We start from the raw sequence: 15,384 nt of genomic DNA on the forward strand, positions 1-15,384 counted from the left end.
GCAGCAGCATTTTGGATCAGCTGAAGGCTTCAAACTGCATTTTGTGGACTTCCTGATAGTAAAGAATTACAAATGTCCCAGCCTTGAAGTAACAAATGCATGGACTAGTTTTTCAACATCATCCCTAGACAGAATATTTCTAATTTTGGCAATATTCCACAGGTGAAAAAAGGAAATCCTGGAAACCTGTTTAATATGGGATTTAAATGACATATCTTGGTCAAAAATAACACCAACATTTTTTGAGGACTCTGGTCCAAAGATTACTACTTCTGTCTTGTCAGAATTTAAAAGCAGGAAATTTAATGTCATTAAGACATGCCTGTAGTTGAAGTAATTGATTGGATTCATCAGGATTTATGGATAAATATGATGTGAAAAAGACGTGAGACGGTTACGTTTTCTACCATTGCTGGTGTTGTATGCTATTGACACAGAGTTCTACATCACTGACAAGTGACGACATGCTCAGTACATCAAAAACATTTAAAGCAAACATCTGCAGTTCTATGCATTTTGATGACATTTTTTTTACAAAAAGTATGCATAATGTGTTCAAAATCTTCATTCAGGGTAGGTAGTGTTGTGGAAAATATCATTAGTTGTTATATTATTCAGGCATTTTTATGGAGAATAATGAGGTACTTCTGGCCTCTAAACTGTGTCTCCCCTCTGAGGCACACAGCTCAGAGGATGTTTGCTTTCAGGTCTGAAAGCTAGTTTATGGTTCTTGAGGTCATTTGGCTTGACCCCTGATAGGACTATTTGGATACTAAATCAGCCATACTGCATGAAAACCTTGAGAGAATCTATCTTGTTTTGAGAGCAGATAGAATCTGGAGCCACAGTGTCTGGGCCCAAAACTCCCAAACTAATCGTGATGGGGCTAGGCATTCTGATAAAAGATGGGTTTGCGCAGAAGACAGTAGACAAAGAAGCTGCAATGCCTGGAGAGAAGGACGTGGGTTATATACTGAAACTAAGCTTGTAAATTATCTTTGTCTCTTTGGAATTCCAAATGAAATAAATATGCATATTTTAAATGTTTGCCTCTGATAAATTGTTTCTCCTTTACTATCAAATGTTAAACCCCGGTAAGATGGGCCTTCAGAAATAAGCAGGAGCAGGCCCATATTAATTTCAACAGTAGACAATCTTTAACTCATTGTTTTAACTGAAAATTTCAGTGTCATGTTTGACCGTGTGTAGGCAGAAGCCAAAGCAGGACTGCGTTCCTTTTAGTCTGTGTTCATGCCCCATATTTGAAGGGAAAAATTTCAACATAGAATTTATACATTTTAATGAAATTGGAAAACCGAACAAAGTCGCTGCCGTTCAGGTTCCTGGGTTCACTAGCTTGTCCAGAGACGAACGCCTGGCAGTTGGGAAAGCGGACCTTGGGCCATCTTAAGGCTCTTCCCATTAACAGACCCAGAACAAAAGAGATTTTAGCATTGTCGAGCGAATATGTGCGGGGAGAACAGTGACAGAGCACCGAAAAAGAAATCCGCCGCAGACCTCAATGTTCCTGGAAAACTTCTCTGGACTGGGAGGAGCAGCTTTGCAGGCGTGGGGACTAGGCAGGGGGATCGCTGGACCGGAGGTGTTGTTGGGAGGCGCTGGAGGAGAACCTTGAAGGGCGGTTTGGAGTGTTTAGCCAGCTGGCTTAATTGGGTGTTACCCCCTGTAGCTGATCTTGTAGTGCCCTCACAGCCAGCCCCCGAGCATGAATTTGCTCCACGGCGGAAAGAGTCCACCTGAGTGTGTCTGCTGGGAAAGTTTGGCCAAAGTGTTCTTCTGTCATGGTTTTAAGTTGTTTGGCCCACATACAGGACACACTCAGGAGATCAAGCACTACAGTGGAGGTGACGGCTGGATCTACAGCGCAGGTGTACGCAGAGGGCTGCGGGAGGCGTGGTAGTGAACTCAGCCGCAACAGCGTCTAGGATCTCCCTGAGTGAGGGTGTTGGAGTGGACTCAGTGAACAGCTCCCAGTAGTGGAGCGTCAGGATTTCGGTGGAGATGGTGGCCGTGAGGCAGGCAGGCAGGTAGGTTGATGGAGGGTGAGTGGGACCCGATCGTCGTGGCAGATAAGAGCAGGCGGCCGGCTGTCAGCTGGAGAACCAGGATGGCCTTCCTACGGTAAAACCAATTTTGGTCCGTGAGGCAGACACCCTATCTATTTTTAAGACTAATCTTAAAACTTTCCTTTTTGACAAAGCTTATAGTTAGAGTGGCTCATGTTACCCTGAGCTATCTTAGTTGTGCTGTGATAAGCCAGGCTGCTGGAGGTCATCAGGGTCTAATTTTCTCACTCTACTGATTTCTACTGTTCTTCAGTCTACTGTTCTCCAGTTTTGCATTGTATTACATTGAAATAACTGTCGTCATTTCAGCTTTTAACTTTTTGCTCTCTCTCTTTTTCTTCATAGTAGGTACACCTGGTCTGGCATTCTGTTAACTGTGACATCATCCAGAGAAGACGGCTCACCCGCTACTACCATTTAATGTAGAACAGATTACTAGATCAATGTGTGCTTCTGTGCTTTTTTGTCTCTCTTGTTGTGTCTCTGCTCTGTCTTCTCTAACCCCAGTCGGTCAAGGCAGATGACCGTTTATACTAAGCCCGGTTCTGCCGGAGGTTTTCCTTCCCGTTAATGGGGAGTTTTTCTTCCCACTGTCGCTTCATGCTTGCTCAGTATGAGGGATTGCAGCAAAGCCATGTACAATGCAGACGACTCTCCCTGTGGCTCTACGCTTCCCCAGGAGTGAATGCTGCTTGTCGGGACTTTGATGCAATCAACTGGTTTCCTTATAAAGGACATTTTTGACCAATCTGTATAATCTGACCCAATCTGTATAATATGATTGAACTTGATTTTGTAAAGTGCCTTGAGATGACATGTTTCATGATTTGGCGCTATATAAATAAAATTGAATTGAATTGAATTGAAGAAACTTCACCAACTAGGTGCTTGTTTTTTGTTTTGGTCTGTTATTCCATCTATGGTTTATAAATTGCAATTCAGATGTCATCTTGTAAAACTTGTATATTTCCTTGGTTCCTGTTAGGTATTTTTTCCACAGCAAACTCCTTCAGGACAATAGGAAACCGTTTCCAGGTGGGAGGCTCTACTCTACTGGATTATCAGTCAGGTGGTGGCTGCCATATGGGACTGCCTCATGGAGGGGTTCATGATGGTGCCCTCCACCGAAGACTGGAGGTCCATCGCAAAGGAGTTCTTGCACCAGTTGAACTGCACGTGCAAATGACTGCACCCCCCCCCCCCCCCAACTCTGGCTCTCATTTCTACAACTACCAGGGTGATTTCTCCATCAGTTGTGGACACGAGGTACCAGTTCCATGTGATCAATGTTGGAGGGTATGGTTGGACCAGTGATGGGAGCATTCTGGCCAACTCTGCCTTTGGTTAGGCCCTGCAGGCGGGCACACTCCTACTGCCCCTCTGGTTAGCACCTGCCTGGAGCTGAGCACAGAGGTCCCCAGCCTCACCTCTATGTGGCCAATGAGGCATTTGTGCCGAGGAGGAACATAATGTGACTCTTCCCTGGACGCAGCAATCTGTCCATCGAGGAGCGGGTCTTTAATTACCGTGTCTCCTGGACCTACCTCGTGGTGGAGTCCTTTGATATCCTGACCTCACAGTGGCAGTGGTATCATAGTATTGTTGAAGTACACACTGAATTTGTGGAGCTGTGTGTAAAGGCCAAATGTGTGCTTCACAACTCTATGTGTGCTCCAGTGAGTGATCCAAATGCTGTGAGGGGTCCAGCAGCTGCAGAAGTGCCACTGCAAGGTTTGGGTCGGATAGCTACCAATAACTCATCAGCAGAGGCAAAGCATGTAAGGGATGCCCTCAAAGGATTCTTCATAGCTAAGAGAGCAGTCCCACGGCAGCCAACAGCAAGATTGAACAGTCCTTTTCAGGATAAAATTATAATGGATTTTTTTTAAAAACACCCACAAACCTCTTAAGAGCAAACCTGATTTCATCCTATGTGATCATGAACGTTTCTGTATTTTTCAGATATATGTGGTATGGGCATTGTAGTTATTGTTTTCACTTCTGTGTTGCCAGGGAAGTGGATCTGTGGAGGAGCTGTGAGCTCCAGCCAGTGGAGCTCATTGCACATTCAGAGAAGTAATAATAATCAAGCTCCATCATATATCAGAGCTCTGATTACCCTGTATGTCCCTAACAGAGCACTTCGCTCTCAGACTGCAGGTCTGCTGGTGGTTCCTAGAGTCTCTAAAAGTAGAATGGGAGGCAGATCCTTTAGCTATCAGGCTCCTCTCCTGTGGAACCAACTCCCAGTTTTGGTCCGTGAGGCAGACACCCTGTCTACTTTTAAGACTAATCTTAAAACTTTCCTTTTTGACAAAGCTTATAACTAGAGTGGCTCATGTTACTCTGAGCTACCTTTATAGTTTTACTGCTATAGGCTTAGGCTACTGGAGTATATCAGGATCTAATTTTCTCACTCTATTGAGTTCTACTGTTCTTCAATCATGCATTATGTGTTTTCATTTCTGCTTTAACTTTCTGTTCTCTCTCTTTTATCTTCATAGTAGGTACACCTGGTCTGGCGTTCTGTTAACTGTGACATCATCCAGAGAAGACGGCTCACCCTCTACTACCATCTAATGTAGAACAGATTACTGGATCAATGTGTGCTTCTGTGCTTTTTTGTCTCTCTTGTTGTGTCTCTGCTCTGTCTTCTGTAACCCCAGTCAGTCGAGGCAGATGACTGTTCATACTGAGCCCGGTTCTGCCGGAGGTTTTCCTTCCCATTAATGGGGAGTTTTTCTTCCCACTGTCGCTCCATGCTTGCTCAGTATGAGGGATTGCAGCAAAGCCATGTACAATGCAGACGACTCTCCCTGTGGCTCTACGCTTCCCCAGGAGTGAATGCTGCTTGTCGGGACTTTGATGCAATCAACTGGTTTCCTTATATAGGACATTTTTGACCAATCTGTATAATCTGACCCAATCTGTATAATATGACTGAACTTTATTTTGTAAAGTGCCTTGAGATGACATGTTTCATGATTTGGCGCTATATAAATAAAATTGAATTGAAATTGAATTGAAGTAAAGCTCCTCTGTTGTGACTTTACTTGCTGCTCTCAGTGATGCAGACACTTTTCATCTCCTCTTCCCTACCCTATCTGCCCTGCTTTGTCTCTCTGTCTTTGGAAATTTGCGGGAATCGCTCTTTGCATATCTTCTGAATTGAAAATTATGGATCTGTTTTCTCAACGCAATTGGACTGGACTTTTCTAATCAGGCTTCACCTTTCTGCCACTGTCCAATGAGCTCAGTCTCCTTCGTGCCATTGCCTTGCTGTTAATCTGATGCACCTGCTGCCAGTAATTACATTCAACTCTGGTCACCTGTTCACCTGCTTACATATACCTGCCTCAGCAACTCATCCCTGCCAGAACGTCTCTCTTCTCTCTTCATTGCTGCTTATGTTCCAGTGTGATGTACCATGTCTCTACCAGATCCTGTGTGCTCAGCCAGCTGGATACTTCAGTTAAAGTTGCCTGGGTCTGCTCGCTGCAGTTCTGCCTGTTTCCCAGTGAGTCCCAGCAACTTGATCTGCCTGTTCTGGTGGTTCCTCGGTCTGAATATCAGGTTCACCAGCGACAGCCTTAACAGCAATTGATCAAATTTTCTCAACCAGAACACTGGGCAAAGGAGAGCCCTCGTGCCTGGATGGGATATTTGCATCTGGATACATGTTAGACCCCTGGAGAATCATGTATCTGTCTATTTTGTTGGTCAAGAATGTTGAAGAATGGTACACAATAGGAGTTAGGATGACAGGATTTCTGCTTTTGGAGTTGCCGGTTACCTGGTGTATCGACAAATTCGGAAAATTTCAGCAGCTGTCCTGGCCATGATGAAGCTGCTTGAACTATGTGAAGGGATTTTGTCATGCAATCAACTCTCAGAATCAGATGCTGTGTGATCAGAACATGATTAATTTTTATTACAATGAAACAAAAGAAAAATAGATACAATTAAGCCTGCTTTTAGTTATAGTTCCAAAGTACTTTAGATCAGAAATCCCAAAGGATTTACTTTGTTTATTTTTATAATGAATGGAAATAATTAAGTAGTTTCTGTATGACAAAATGGATGGCCCATTAGCAGGCCTCTGCAGACCTGAATACCAAGCATTCTGCAGTTAAATTGTAAGTGCATCTCTTTATATCTAACCCAGCTGAATCAAATGAACATCATTTCCTGAAGAACAGTTGTTGATGTGGAATTCTGCCTGGCACACTGCCCACTCAAACCTTTGTGGAACAAATACTCTTTGTTGCAGGTATAGTCAAGATGTGTATAAAGCCAGAGGCTTCTCATATATTTTAAAGGGTTTTATTGCAGTGTTTATTTTTTTTTGGGGGGGGGGGGGGAATGTAGGCAAGGCTCAAAATGTTTGATATTTTCTTTGTTTAATCACCTATAAATCAGACATAGTGATGTTTGCAATAGTGGTTCCACTTGAAAAAAAATGTTTTAATGCCTTTTTGTCATACAGAAACTAACATTTAGATTTGCAATCTATAACCTTGGAGCTGTACTTGGTTTAAATCACATATGTAATTTCTGAGCACAGAAATGGAGCACAGAAGCAGGCTTGAGGTCCTGGAAGCCAAACTCAGGCTTAATTATCAGGGGGCTTGGCAAGAGGCAGAAGTCAAGGGGCAGAAACAGGGTCGTTGTCCAAAAGGCAGAGAATTCCGACGAGGGCTGGGCAAAAAGGGAAAATCCGTGAGGCGATGGCGTGGTCAAAAACTTGGTCAGGTACATGAAGTGCTGGATACTGCTGGCTTGTCGGCTTGCAATTATCTGGCCCTGTCTGCCTGCCACAGGCTGACTTAAAACTGCTTGCAAGCAGCTGAGATGCATGCTGCTGATTGCACTGCAGCGGCTGGACTTGATTGCTCACAGGCAGAGCAGGCAGACAGGCCAGAATCATAACAGGGCCTGAGTGGTAACTTTATCAAGAGTGTTCATTTCAAGGAAAAGCTTGGGCCCTCTGAGGGAGATACTTGTAAACTTCCTGTGCTATTACTTGGCAGATAGAACAGAGCTTAAAAGATAACCAATCTAAGAAAACAATCCAACTTAAAAGCAATATGTCAATCTCCACCAGCTATAAGGATATCAGCCACAAAATTATTTAAACTTGCTTCTCTAAACATAAAATATTTGTTATGAAAATAATTTTTAATCAATAACTTCATCTTTCAGCATAATTTTGATTTTATATTTCTAACACAGACATTGTTGGAGGAGAATAGTGAGAATAGTGGTGATGGCGCCTGTGGTGGCAAGCTGTCAGCCTCATCTCCTTCGTTTGCTCAGCGTATTATTTGCAGTTACCCTATTGCTATGTGTATTTTGCCAAGATGTTTCCACTTTGATTGTTTATAATCACCAGACTCTTTTTAGCATTAAGGCTCTCAGTGAGTCGCTATTGTTAAAGCCCAGACTGGGAAACCAAGATAGCCTCCCACCCGTGTTTGCTGGAGTACCTGTACACCTTCTGCGTTTCCCCTGTGCTCTTCCTCGGAAAAAGCGCTCTAGAAGACGCGGAAAACGAGCTGGCGTGATTGTGAAATTCAAGGCTTACCTGGCGACTTTTGTCGGAGGATCTGATGCTTGTCTAATCCATGATGGACGCTACTTCCCCGCGGTGCAGCGTGTACTGCATATGAGGGGCCGTTGGATTCGTCCTGTCCTCCCTGAGCTACTGACTACTCAGATCGCCGGCTGTTCGACGTTGGCTAAACTGTGCCCGGTTCTGCTGAAGTTTCCAGGGTGTTTTTAAACTGCAGTATCTATACTTCTACTTAAGTAACAAATGTGTGTACTTTTGACACCACTGAACAGCTGCCTTTGACACTGTGGACCATGGGATCCTCTTAACGCGACTTGAGCAGTGGGTGGGCATTACAGGATTTTCTCTCTCATGGTTCCAGTCTTATTTGACTGATCGGAGCTTTTCAGTGCAGCTAGGTGAATTCACCTCATCTTCAGCTCCTTTGAGTTCTGGGGTTCCCCAAGGTTCCATTCTTGGACCTATTCTTTTTCTTCTATATATGTTACCATTAGGATCAATTTTCAGGAACCATAATCTTTCTTTTCATTGTTATGCTGATGATGTCCAGATCTACTTTCCTTTAGCATCAAAATCCAACAGCCCTGTACAGTCATTTTCTGACTGCTTAAACAATGTAAAATCTTGGATGACCTCAAACTTTCTGAATCTGAATGAAAATAAGACCGAAATTATTATGTATAGTTGTAGTCCAGCAGTTTTTCCTCCTGGCTCCTTGGGCCCTCTTACACCTAACATTCGATCATCAGTAAAAAATCTTGGTGTAATATTTGATGACAGGTTGAAATTCGATCGCCAGGTTAGTTCGGTCGTAAAAAAACAGTTTTTACCAGTTAAGGATTTTATCAAAAGTGAAAGGGTATCTGCCATGCAGAGATCTGGAGACTGTAATCCATGCTTTTATTAATACAAGATTGGATTACTGTAATTCATTATATGCTGGCTTGGACCACTCACTTTTACACTGTCTTCAGTTGGTACAAAATGCAGTTGCCTGTCTCCTCACTGGCACACGTAAACGTGACCACATATCACCCGTTCTAGCCTCGCTGCATTGGCTTCCGGTTGTTTTTAGAATAAATTTTAAAAAAATTGATTGTTTGTTTTTAAAGCTCTTAATGGTCTAGCCCCCCCAGTATTTGACTGAGCTTCTAAAAATCCATGTCCCAGCCAGAACACTGAGATCCTCTAATCAGTTGCTACTGGCCATGCCTAAAACCAGACTTAAAACCAAAGGTGGCCGTGCCTTTATGGCAGCGGCACCGAGACTCTGGAATAACTTGCCTTGGCATATTCGATCGGCAGGCTCCTTGGAGGTTTTTAAATCTTCTCTAAAAACACATTTCTTCTCCCTCATTTCTCCTCCCTTTAATCAAGTCTAAGTGGACATTTGGCAAAATTATATTTTATTTTAACATTTATTTTATTTAAATTAAACATTTATCCTATTATATTTTATCTGCATTCAATTTTTCTTTTTGCATTGTGTTTATGTATTTTAGCAATCAGTTTTTATCTTATACTCTGCAACTGTGATTTCTGTACAGCACTTTGGTCAACCCCGGTTGTTTTAAATGTGCTTTATAAATAAAATTTGAGTTGAGTTGAGATACCTATACTAATGGAGTCAACACCTCCAAACTACAATTTTCTCTGTCAGAATATAGAGCATGAGAGATGAAGAGGAGCTGATAACCTGTTTAATAATTCACAGAATTTTGAACAAGTACTCCTAGGTAAATTTGACTCTTTTGAATATTCAGCTGTCCAAGTAAAGGGCCCTACTCGAGCGAGCCACGTTTCTTAATTTTTACAGTCCAAAACACAATCCCCCCCATAAATTTAATTAACTTTTATCTGTGATGTGTTGATCATTATTGTTTAATTCTTGTGGGGGACTTTGATATGCACGTTGACAACCATGAAGACAGAGGTGCAAAAGAACTGTGTGAAATACTTAAAAACTTTGGCTTGATTCAACATGTTAAACAGCCAACAACCAAATGGGGACATATTTTGGACTGCATATAGCCCAGGCCATCAGTAAGGATTTAAATATTTCCAAGGTCTCTGTAACTGATATTGCCTTTTCTCTGATCACTTTTCTGTTATCTTTGAAAGCATCTTTCCCCCTAACTTAATTAGCAAAATATATGTAATGAGAAAACATGTTTTCATGGACACTGCGACTGAAACCTTTAACCAAGTTTACCCTTCCACTTCCACCTTGCCCTGTGACTCACTAGATGAGCTGGTTGATAACTCCAATGCTAAAGTAGCAGACATAATTTATTCTATTGCTTAAATTAAAGTGAAAGTTGTCTCTAGGAAGAAGAAATCTCCATGGAGAAATGTTTCATCTATGAGAAGTTTTACTCTCAGAAACATTACCCTAGTCATACAACAGAAGTTATAAATACAGATGAAAATCTGACATTACATGAGGCATTAATCCTGATAGAACATATTCTCCACAGCCCATTCAGGGTCACATTTCAGAATTGGCTACATTTTTATTTTACAAATTACTATTGACAAGTTGCATGTGATGCAAAACAGTTGGCAATAGGACTGCATATTTGACTACTCTTTACCTTTATCAGCACTCTTCTTGCCTTTTGCTGGTATTAGTGGTGGAGAAGTAGGCACTGTTTCCTTCCTGGGCAAAAGACTCTCGAGTTTGTTATGCATGTATTTTTCCCCCATAACACAGGACCTGAAGAAATTGCTGACAGACAATGATACACATAATGAAAATGTTATCAAGCAAACAGAAAAACTTTGAAGCCATCTCAGAAATAGTGTGTGGCATTTAGCCACAATCAGGAGAGGTGTGGATTACAATAAACTGGATATGACCCTTATACTTTTGACATCCAGGGCTCTAACCTTAAATATTTGTTAGTTTTATTATTATTATTATTATTATTATTATTATTATTATTATTATTATTATTATTATTATCATTAGCAATTAAATTTTATTTACATAGTGCCAATTCACCACACGTGTCAACTCAAGGCACTTTACAAAATCAAATTCAATCAAATCATACAGACAGATTGGTCAAAAGGTTTCCTATCTAAGGAAACCCAGCAGATTGCATCCACTCTTGTCAAGCAGCATTCACTTCTCCTGAAAAAGCGTAGAGGCCAGTCGTCTGCATTGCTGATGGCTTTGCAGCAATCCATCATACTGAGCATGCATGAAGCAACAATGGAGAGAAAAAATCTGTCTTAACAGGAAGAAAAAAACTCCAGCAAAACCAAGCTCAGTGTGAACGGCGATTTGCCACAACCAACTGGGGCTTTGAAAAGACAGATCAGAGACACAAATAATTACAGAAGCACACATTGATCCAGGAATCTTCTCTGTTAGAAAGGGAATGGCAGATGAACTGCCCCTAGATACAGCTAACAGAACGCCAGACCAGTTGTACCTGCAATGAACAGAAAAAAGACATAGAGAGATTATTATTTTTTATTATCAGAAAACAAAAAACAAATACAAAAAAAGTTTAATTGATTGTCATTAAACAACTGGTGTACACTACAATATGCTTCAAAAATATTTCACCTTAGCTCTCATTGTTAACTTAAAGTCCAGTCTTTACCTCAGTATTCTGTCAACTCCATATTGATCGCATGGGTTCTGGTTTACTAGCATTCTACTCAATGGTCCACTTATCCATTGAATAGCAGTCTTCACATGATCAGGACCCCGCTGACTCTCATCATTCTTCTCCAGCAAAGTTACCATAGGTGCACAGGTGATGACAGCAGCTGAAGATATGCTCTTAACAAGTAAAAAAAAAAAAGAAACAACTTCAATAAATGAATAGTAAGTGTTTTGGTTGATGGTTATTTTTCTTTTGAATTAAACCTGTTCTGAAATAGTCACACTATCCATCCTTAACATCTACTCATACATAACTAAAGAAAATTGACTAAAAAAAGGTTTTGTGTCAAAAGATATTGGACTCAAACAAGGTTCAACCTGAATATGGTTAAGCTGTTCCCAGATACAATCAATGCATCTTGCCCTGCAGTATGCAACATGGTTTTAACAACTAAGATATTATTATTTTCTACATCTTTAGTTACCTCTATCCACATAATTGTTTGAGCTTTAATTTAAAAAGTCCACATAAAGGAAGATGGATAGACCAAATAATTGTGCTAACTTTCATCTGGTCCCTCATAGGGTGTTATAGCTAAAGGTAAACACTGAAGCTAATAACACTTCATCTAACAATGAAAAGACATAGTTTTGGGCTAAAATAACAGGTTAAACAGATGTGTAGAGGTTTAAAATGCTCACCTATTTGACTAATTTTCAGATATAAATTATGCAGTTAACCTTTACTATTCAAGAAGGACCCTTCTGGAGTCACATGGGTACGCCAAGCAAGATGGTAGCTCTCTCGAAAGGCTCTCTCCACCCGCCGTGATTTTTAAATGATATCTTAAAAGAAATCTGCCCCGTAGGACCGTGTACAAACTCGAAAATTACGGCAAACGAAACAACGTCAGATTGGTTGGCCTGAAAGAAACCTACGGGACTGATGGCTCACTTGAAGCGTGCGTAAAAAAGCTACTGAGAGAAGGACGGCATTGACACCGAGGAGGTGTTTGAAATTGAGCGTCTTCAACAAGTGGGGACACGGATGCCCAATGAAGATCAATCTCCCACGACCCATGGTGATCCGCTTTTTGAGGCAGTCTGCTCATGAGAAAGTGTTGAGAGCTGTAGTGGTGAAGCAAGGGATCACATGGGAGGGTCGCAAGATCTCTGTATTCCCCAACTTGATCAAAGAGTTGGCAGAGAAGAGAAAGATTTTTCTGTCAGCGAAGAGGTCACTGCTGCACTGCAAGGTGAGGTACACACTGGCCTTTCCGGCCACTTTGAGAGTCACGTGGATGGGCAAGAACCAAGATTTCACAGAGGCAGAAGAGGCGAAAAACGTCATAAAACAATACTGCAAAAACAAGTGAAAAAGGTACGGGATAATGTGTGTTACGGACGGCGGACAATGGGAGAAACTTTACGGGTGAGTGTCGAGCTGCCATAGGCTGTCACCTAGCAACCGGCAGCCGTGAGGACACTCCTCAGGTTGGGAGGGGGTGAACCCTACGGACCTTAACTAGTTAAGTTTAGATTATTTGTCTTTTTATGTTCGTTTTGCAAGCCAGGGTCTGGCAAGACTTCCTTGCATTCTAAGTTTATATTATATTATATTTTCTGGTTTTCTCACCTAAAACGGCTGGTACTGACAAAGAAAGCTACTTTGGAAGAATTCTATTGGAACTGGGGCTGTTATATTATTTATGTCTTGAATGGCTAGGAACTATGTTAAATGTATAAGTTGGAATATAAAGGGTTGTAGTAATACGCTCAAAAGGGGGAAAAAAGTGGATGTTATACAGGAATCACATTTTCAGGCAGAGGAGGCTATGAAGCTACAGTTTGGGTCAGTGGGAAAGGGTTTTCAAAGTTCTTTTTCTAGTAAACGCAATGGGGTAGCTATTCTTATACATAAAATGTTGTATTGTGCAACATTTTATTCTCCTATCACAGATTGTCTGCAGGTTACAAAGAGTTTTGCAGAACCGTTGTTCAACAGAGACTGATAAGTAACCAGGAAGTTCTATGAATGTCAACATTGGCAAACATCTCATAATCGATGGGATGGCACTCATCCAGAGTTTGCAAAATATCCCAGCAACCTTTGGGGAGCTTGGTGATCTGATACTAACCCGGGTCATCCAACAAGCACAGAAGTCGGGCTGCAGCAGAGTGGATTATGTTACAGACCGTTATCCGGCCATCAGTATAAAAACACTGAGAGAATGAGAAGAGCATCTGATGGTTCTCAAAAGATTCAGATCCATAGTAAGCAGCAAAGGACTCCAAAACAATGGAAAAAGTTTCTGTCTATTGGGGACAACAAGGAGGCACTGGCAGAATTTCTGTACTCAGCTTGGGCAGAGGGAGACTTCAGAAGTGTGAGAAAACCAATAGATGTCTATGTGACACATGGATCAACGTGTCACCTCATAAGAGTAACAGCAGGTTCTTCACATATCAGTGTCAGTGATTATGTAGCGATATCTGTGCCTTCTGATTCGAACCAATCCGAGCGCGCAGTGAGACAACACTCGCACGCTCAAAACTGGTCTGGCGCGCGTTCAACTCTGAAAAACTCTTCTCAATCCACCGTCCTCGTGCTCAGTTCCATCTCTCCTTGCGCGCTTGACCTGCTCATTCCACACTCAACACCAGCTGTGCGCTCGCTCGACTGTTTCTCCGCTCGCTCGACTCTGTTTCTGCGCTCGCGACTTCAAAAACTGTCCACCTCACCAGCCAATCACAGACAGGTTTCTTTCCATCCAATTAGAGTATGGCTTGCAAACACTGCATTCAGATGGATTAAATCAAAATGCTGCAGCTTTTGGCAGAAATTACTAAACATAACGGTGGGATTGAAGGAAAAAAGAAAAATAAATAAACAGTTTAATATTTTTACCTAAAATATTTAGACTAAAATATTTGAGTTACTAAGAATTACTAAGTGAGGTGTGAAAAAAGTTTTTGTCTCTTTTCTTTCCAGCTTCTGGGAGGAGATGCAAAAATTTCTTCTGATCATAATCATCATCATTGTCATCAATATTTAAAGAGCACTTTAACAGGAGGTAAAAAAGTGCCAAACATCAGAAATACATCAGATAAAAGATAACATCTAATAAAATGACTTGGCTAAAAACTCAACGATTTAAAAAAATTAAGATAAAAAATAAAATAATAATAATTAATAATAATAATAATAACTATAAAACACAATATAACCAGCCGGCACAGCAGAAATACGAGTACCAAAAAAAATATTTAACAATTCATGATTTGCAAAGACAAATTGATTTGAGTTTTGATGGTTTCCTCGTCTTCACCTTTATCTCTTTCTATAGATCTCTTTCTCATTCAGTTCTGGACTTTCCATGGGTCTATATTAAAATCCTACAGTAGAGTAATGAAATGTTTATTCTGGGTGTAGTTTAGGAATTTCCTTAACATAAACCAAAAGAAAATTTAACATTACCTCCCAGAAGCTGGAAAAAAGTATTTAAAAAAGAGACAACAGTATTTTCACACCTCACTTAGTAGCTTAAGGAAATATTTTAGACTAAATATTTTAGGCAAAAATATTAAACTGTTTATTTATTTTTCTTTTTTTCCTTCAATCCCGCCGTTATGTTTAGTAATTTCTGCCAAAAGCTGCAGCATTTTGATTTAATCCATCTGAATGCAGTGTTTGCAAGCCATATTCTGATTGGATGGAAAGAAACCTGTCTGTGATTGGCTGGTGAGGTGGACAGCTTTTAAAGTCGCGAGCGGAGAAACAGGCGAGCGAGCGCACAGCTGGTGTTGAGCGTGGAATGCGCAGGTCGAGCGCGCGAGGAGAGATGGAACTGAGCGCGAGGACGGTGGATTGAGAAGAGTTTTTCAGAGTTGAGCATGCACCAGACCGGTTTTGAGCGTGCGCCTGTTGTCTCACTGCGCACTCGGATTGGTTCCTGCGTGCTGAATCAGAAGGCACAAATATCGCTCCATAAGTGATGAGCTCTGTTGTGAGCACGAGGAGGCAGACACTCTGCTCTTGCTTCATGCTCGACATGCATCAGATCAGCTGTATGAGACTATAGTGAATAAAAGTCCTGATACTGATG

The 15,384-nt window shown here is 41.4% G+C and overlaps 1 protein-coding gene across 1 annotated transcript in view; it reads right to left on the reverse strand.

Annotated features, from left to right (window-relative positions):
- eno4 (enolase 4) overlaps window positions 1-15,384 on the reverse strand; it is a 185,458-nt gene that overhangs the window by 96,216 nt on the left and 73,858 nt on the right. The window contains exons 3-4 of the mRNA XM_036130670.1: window positions 11,274-11,455; window positions 10,254-10,387 (exon numbers count right to left, since the gene is read on the reverse strand). Of these exons, the coding sequence (XP_035986563.1) occupies window positions 10,254-10,387; window positions 11,274-11,455 (316 nt within the window). The remainder of the gene's footprint in view (window positions 1-10,253; window positions 10,388-11,273; window positions 11,456-15,384) is intronic.

This window comes from Fundulus heteroclitus, unplaced genomic scaffold, assembly GCF_011125445.2.
Source record: "Fundulus heteroclitus isolate FHET01 unplaced genomic scaffold, MU-UCD_Fhet_4.1 scaffold_37, whole genome shotgun sequence".
NCBI classification, from domain to species: domain Eukaryota; kingdom Metazoa; phylum Chordata; class Actinopteri; order Cyprinodontiformes; family Fundulidae; genus Fundulus; species Fundulus heteroclitus.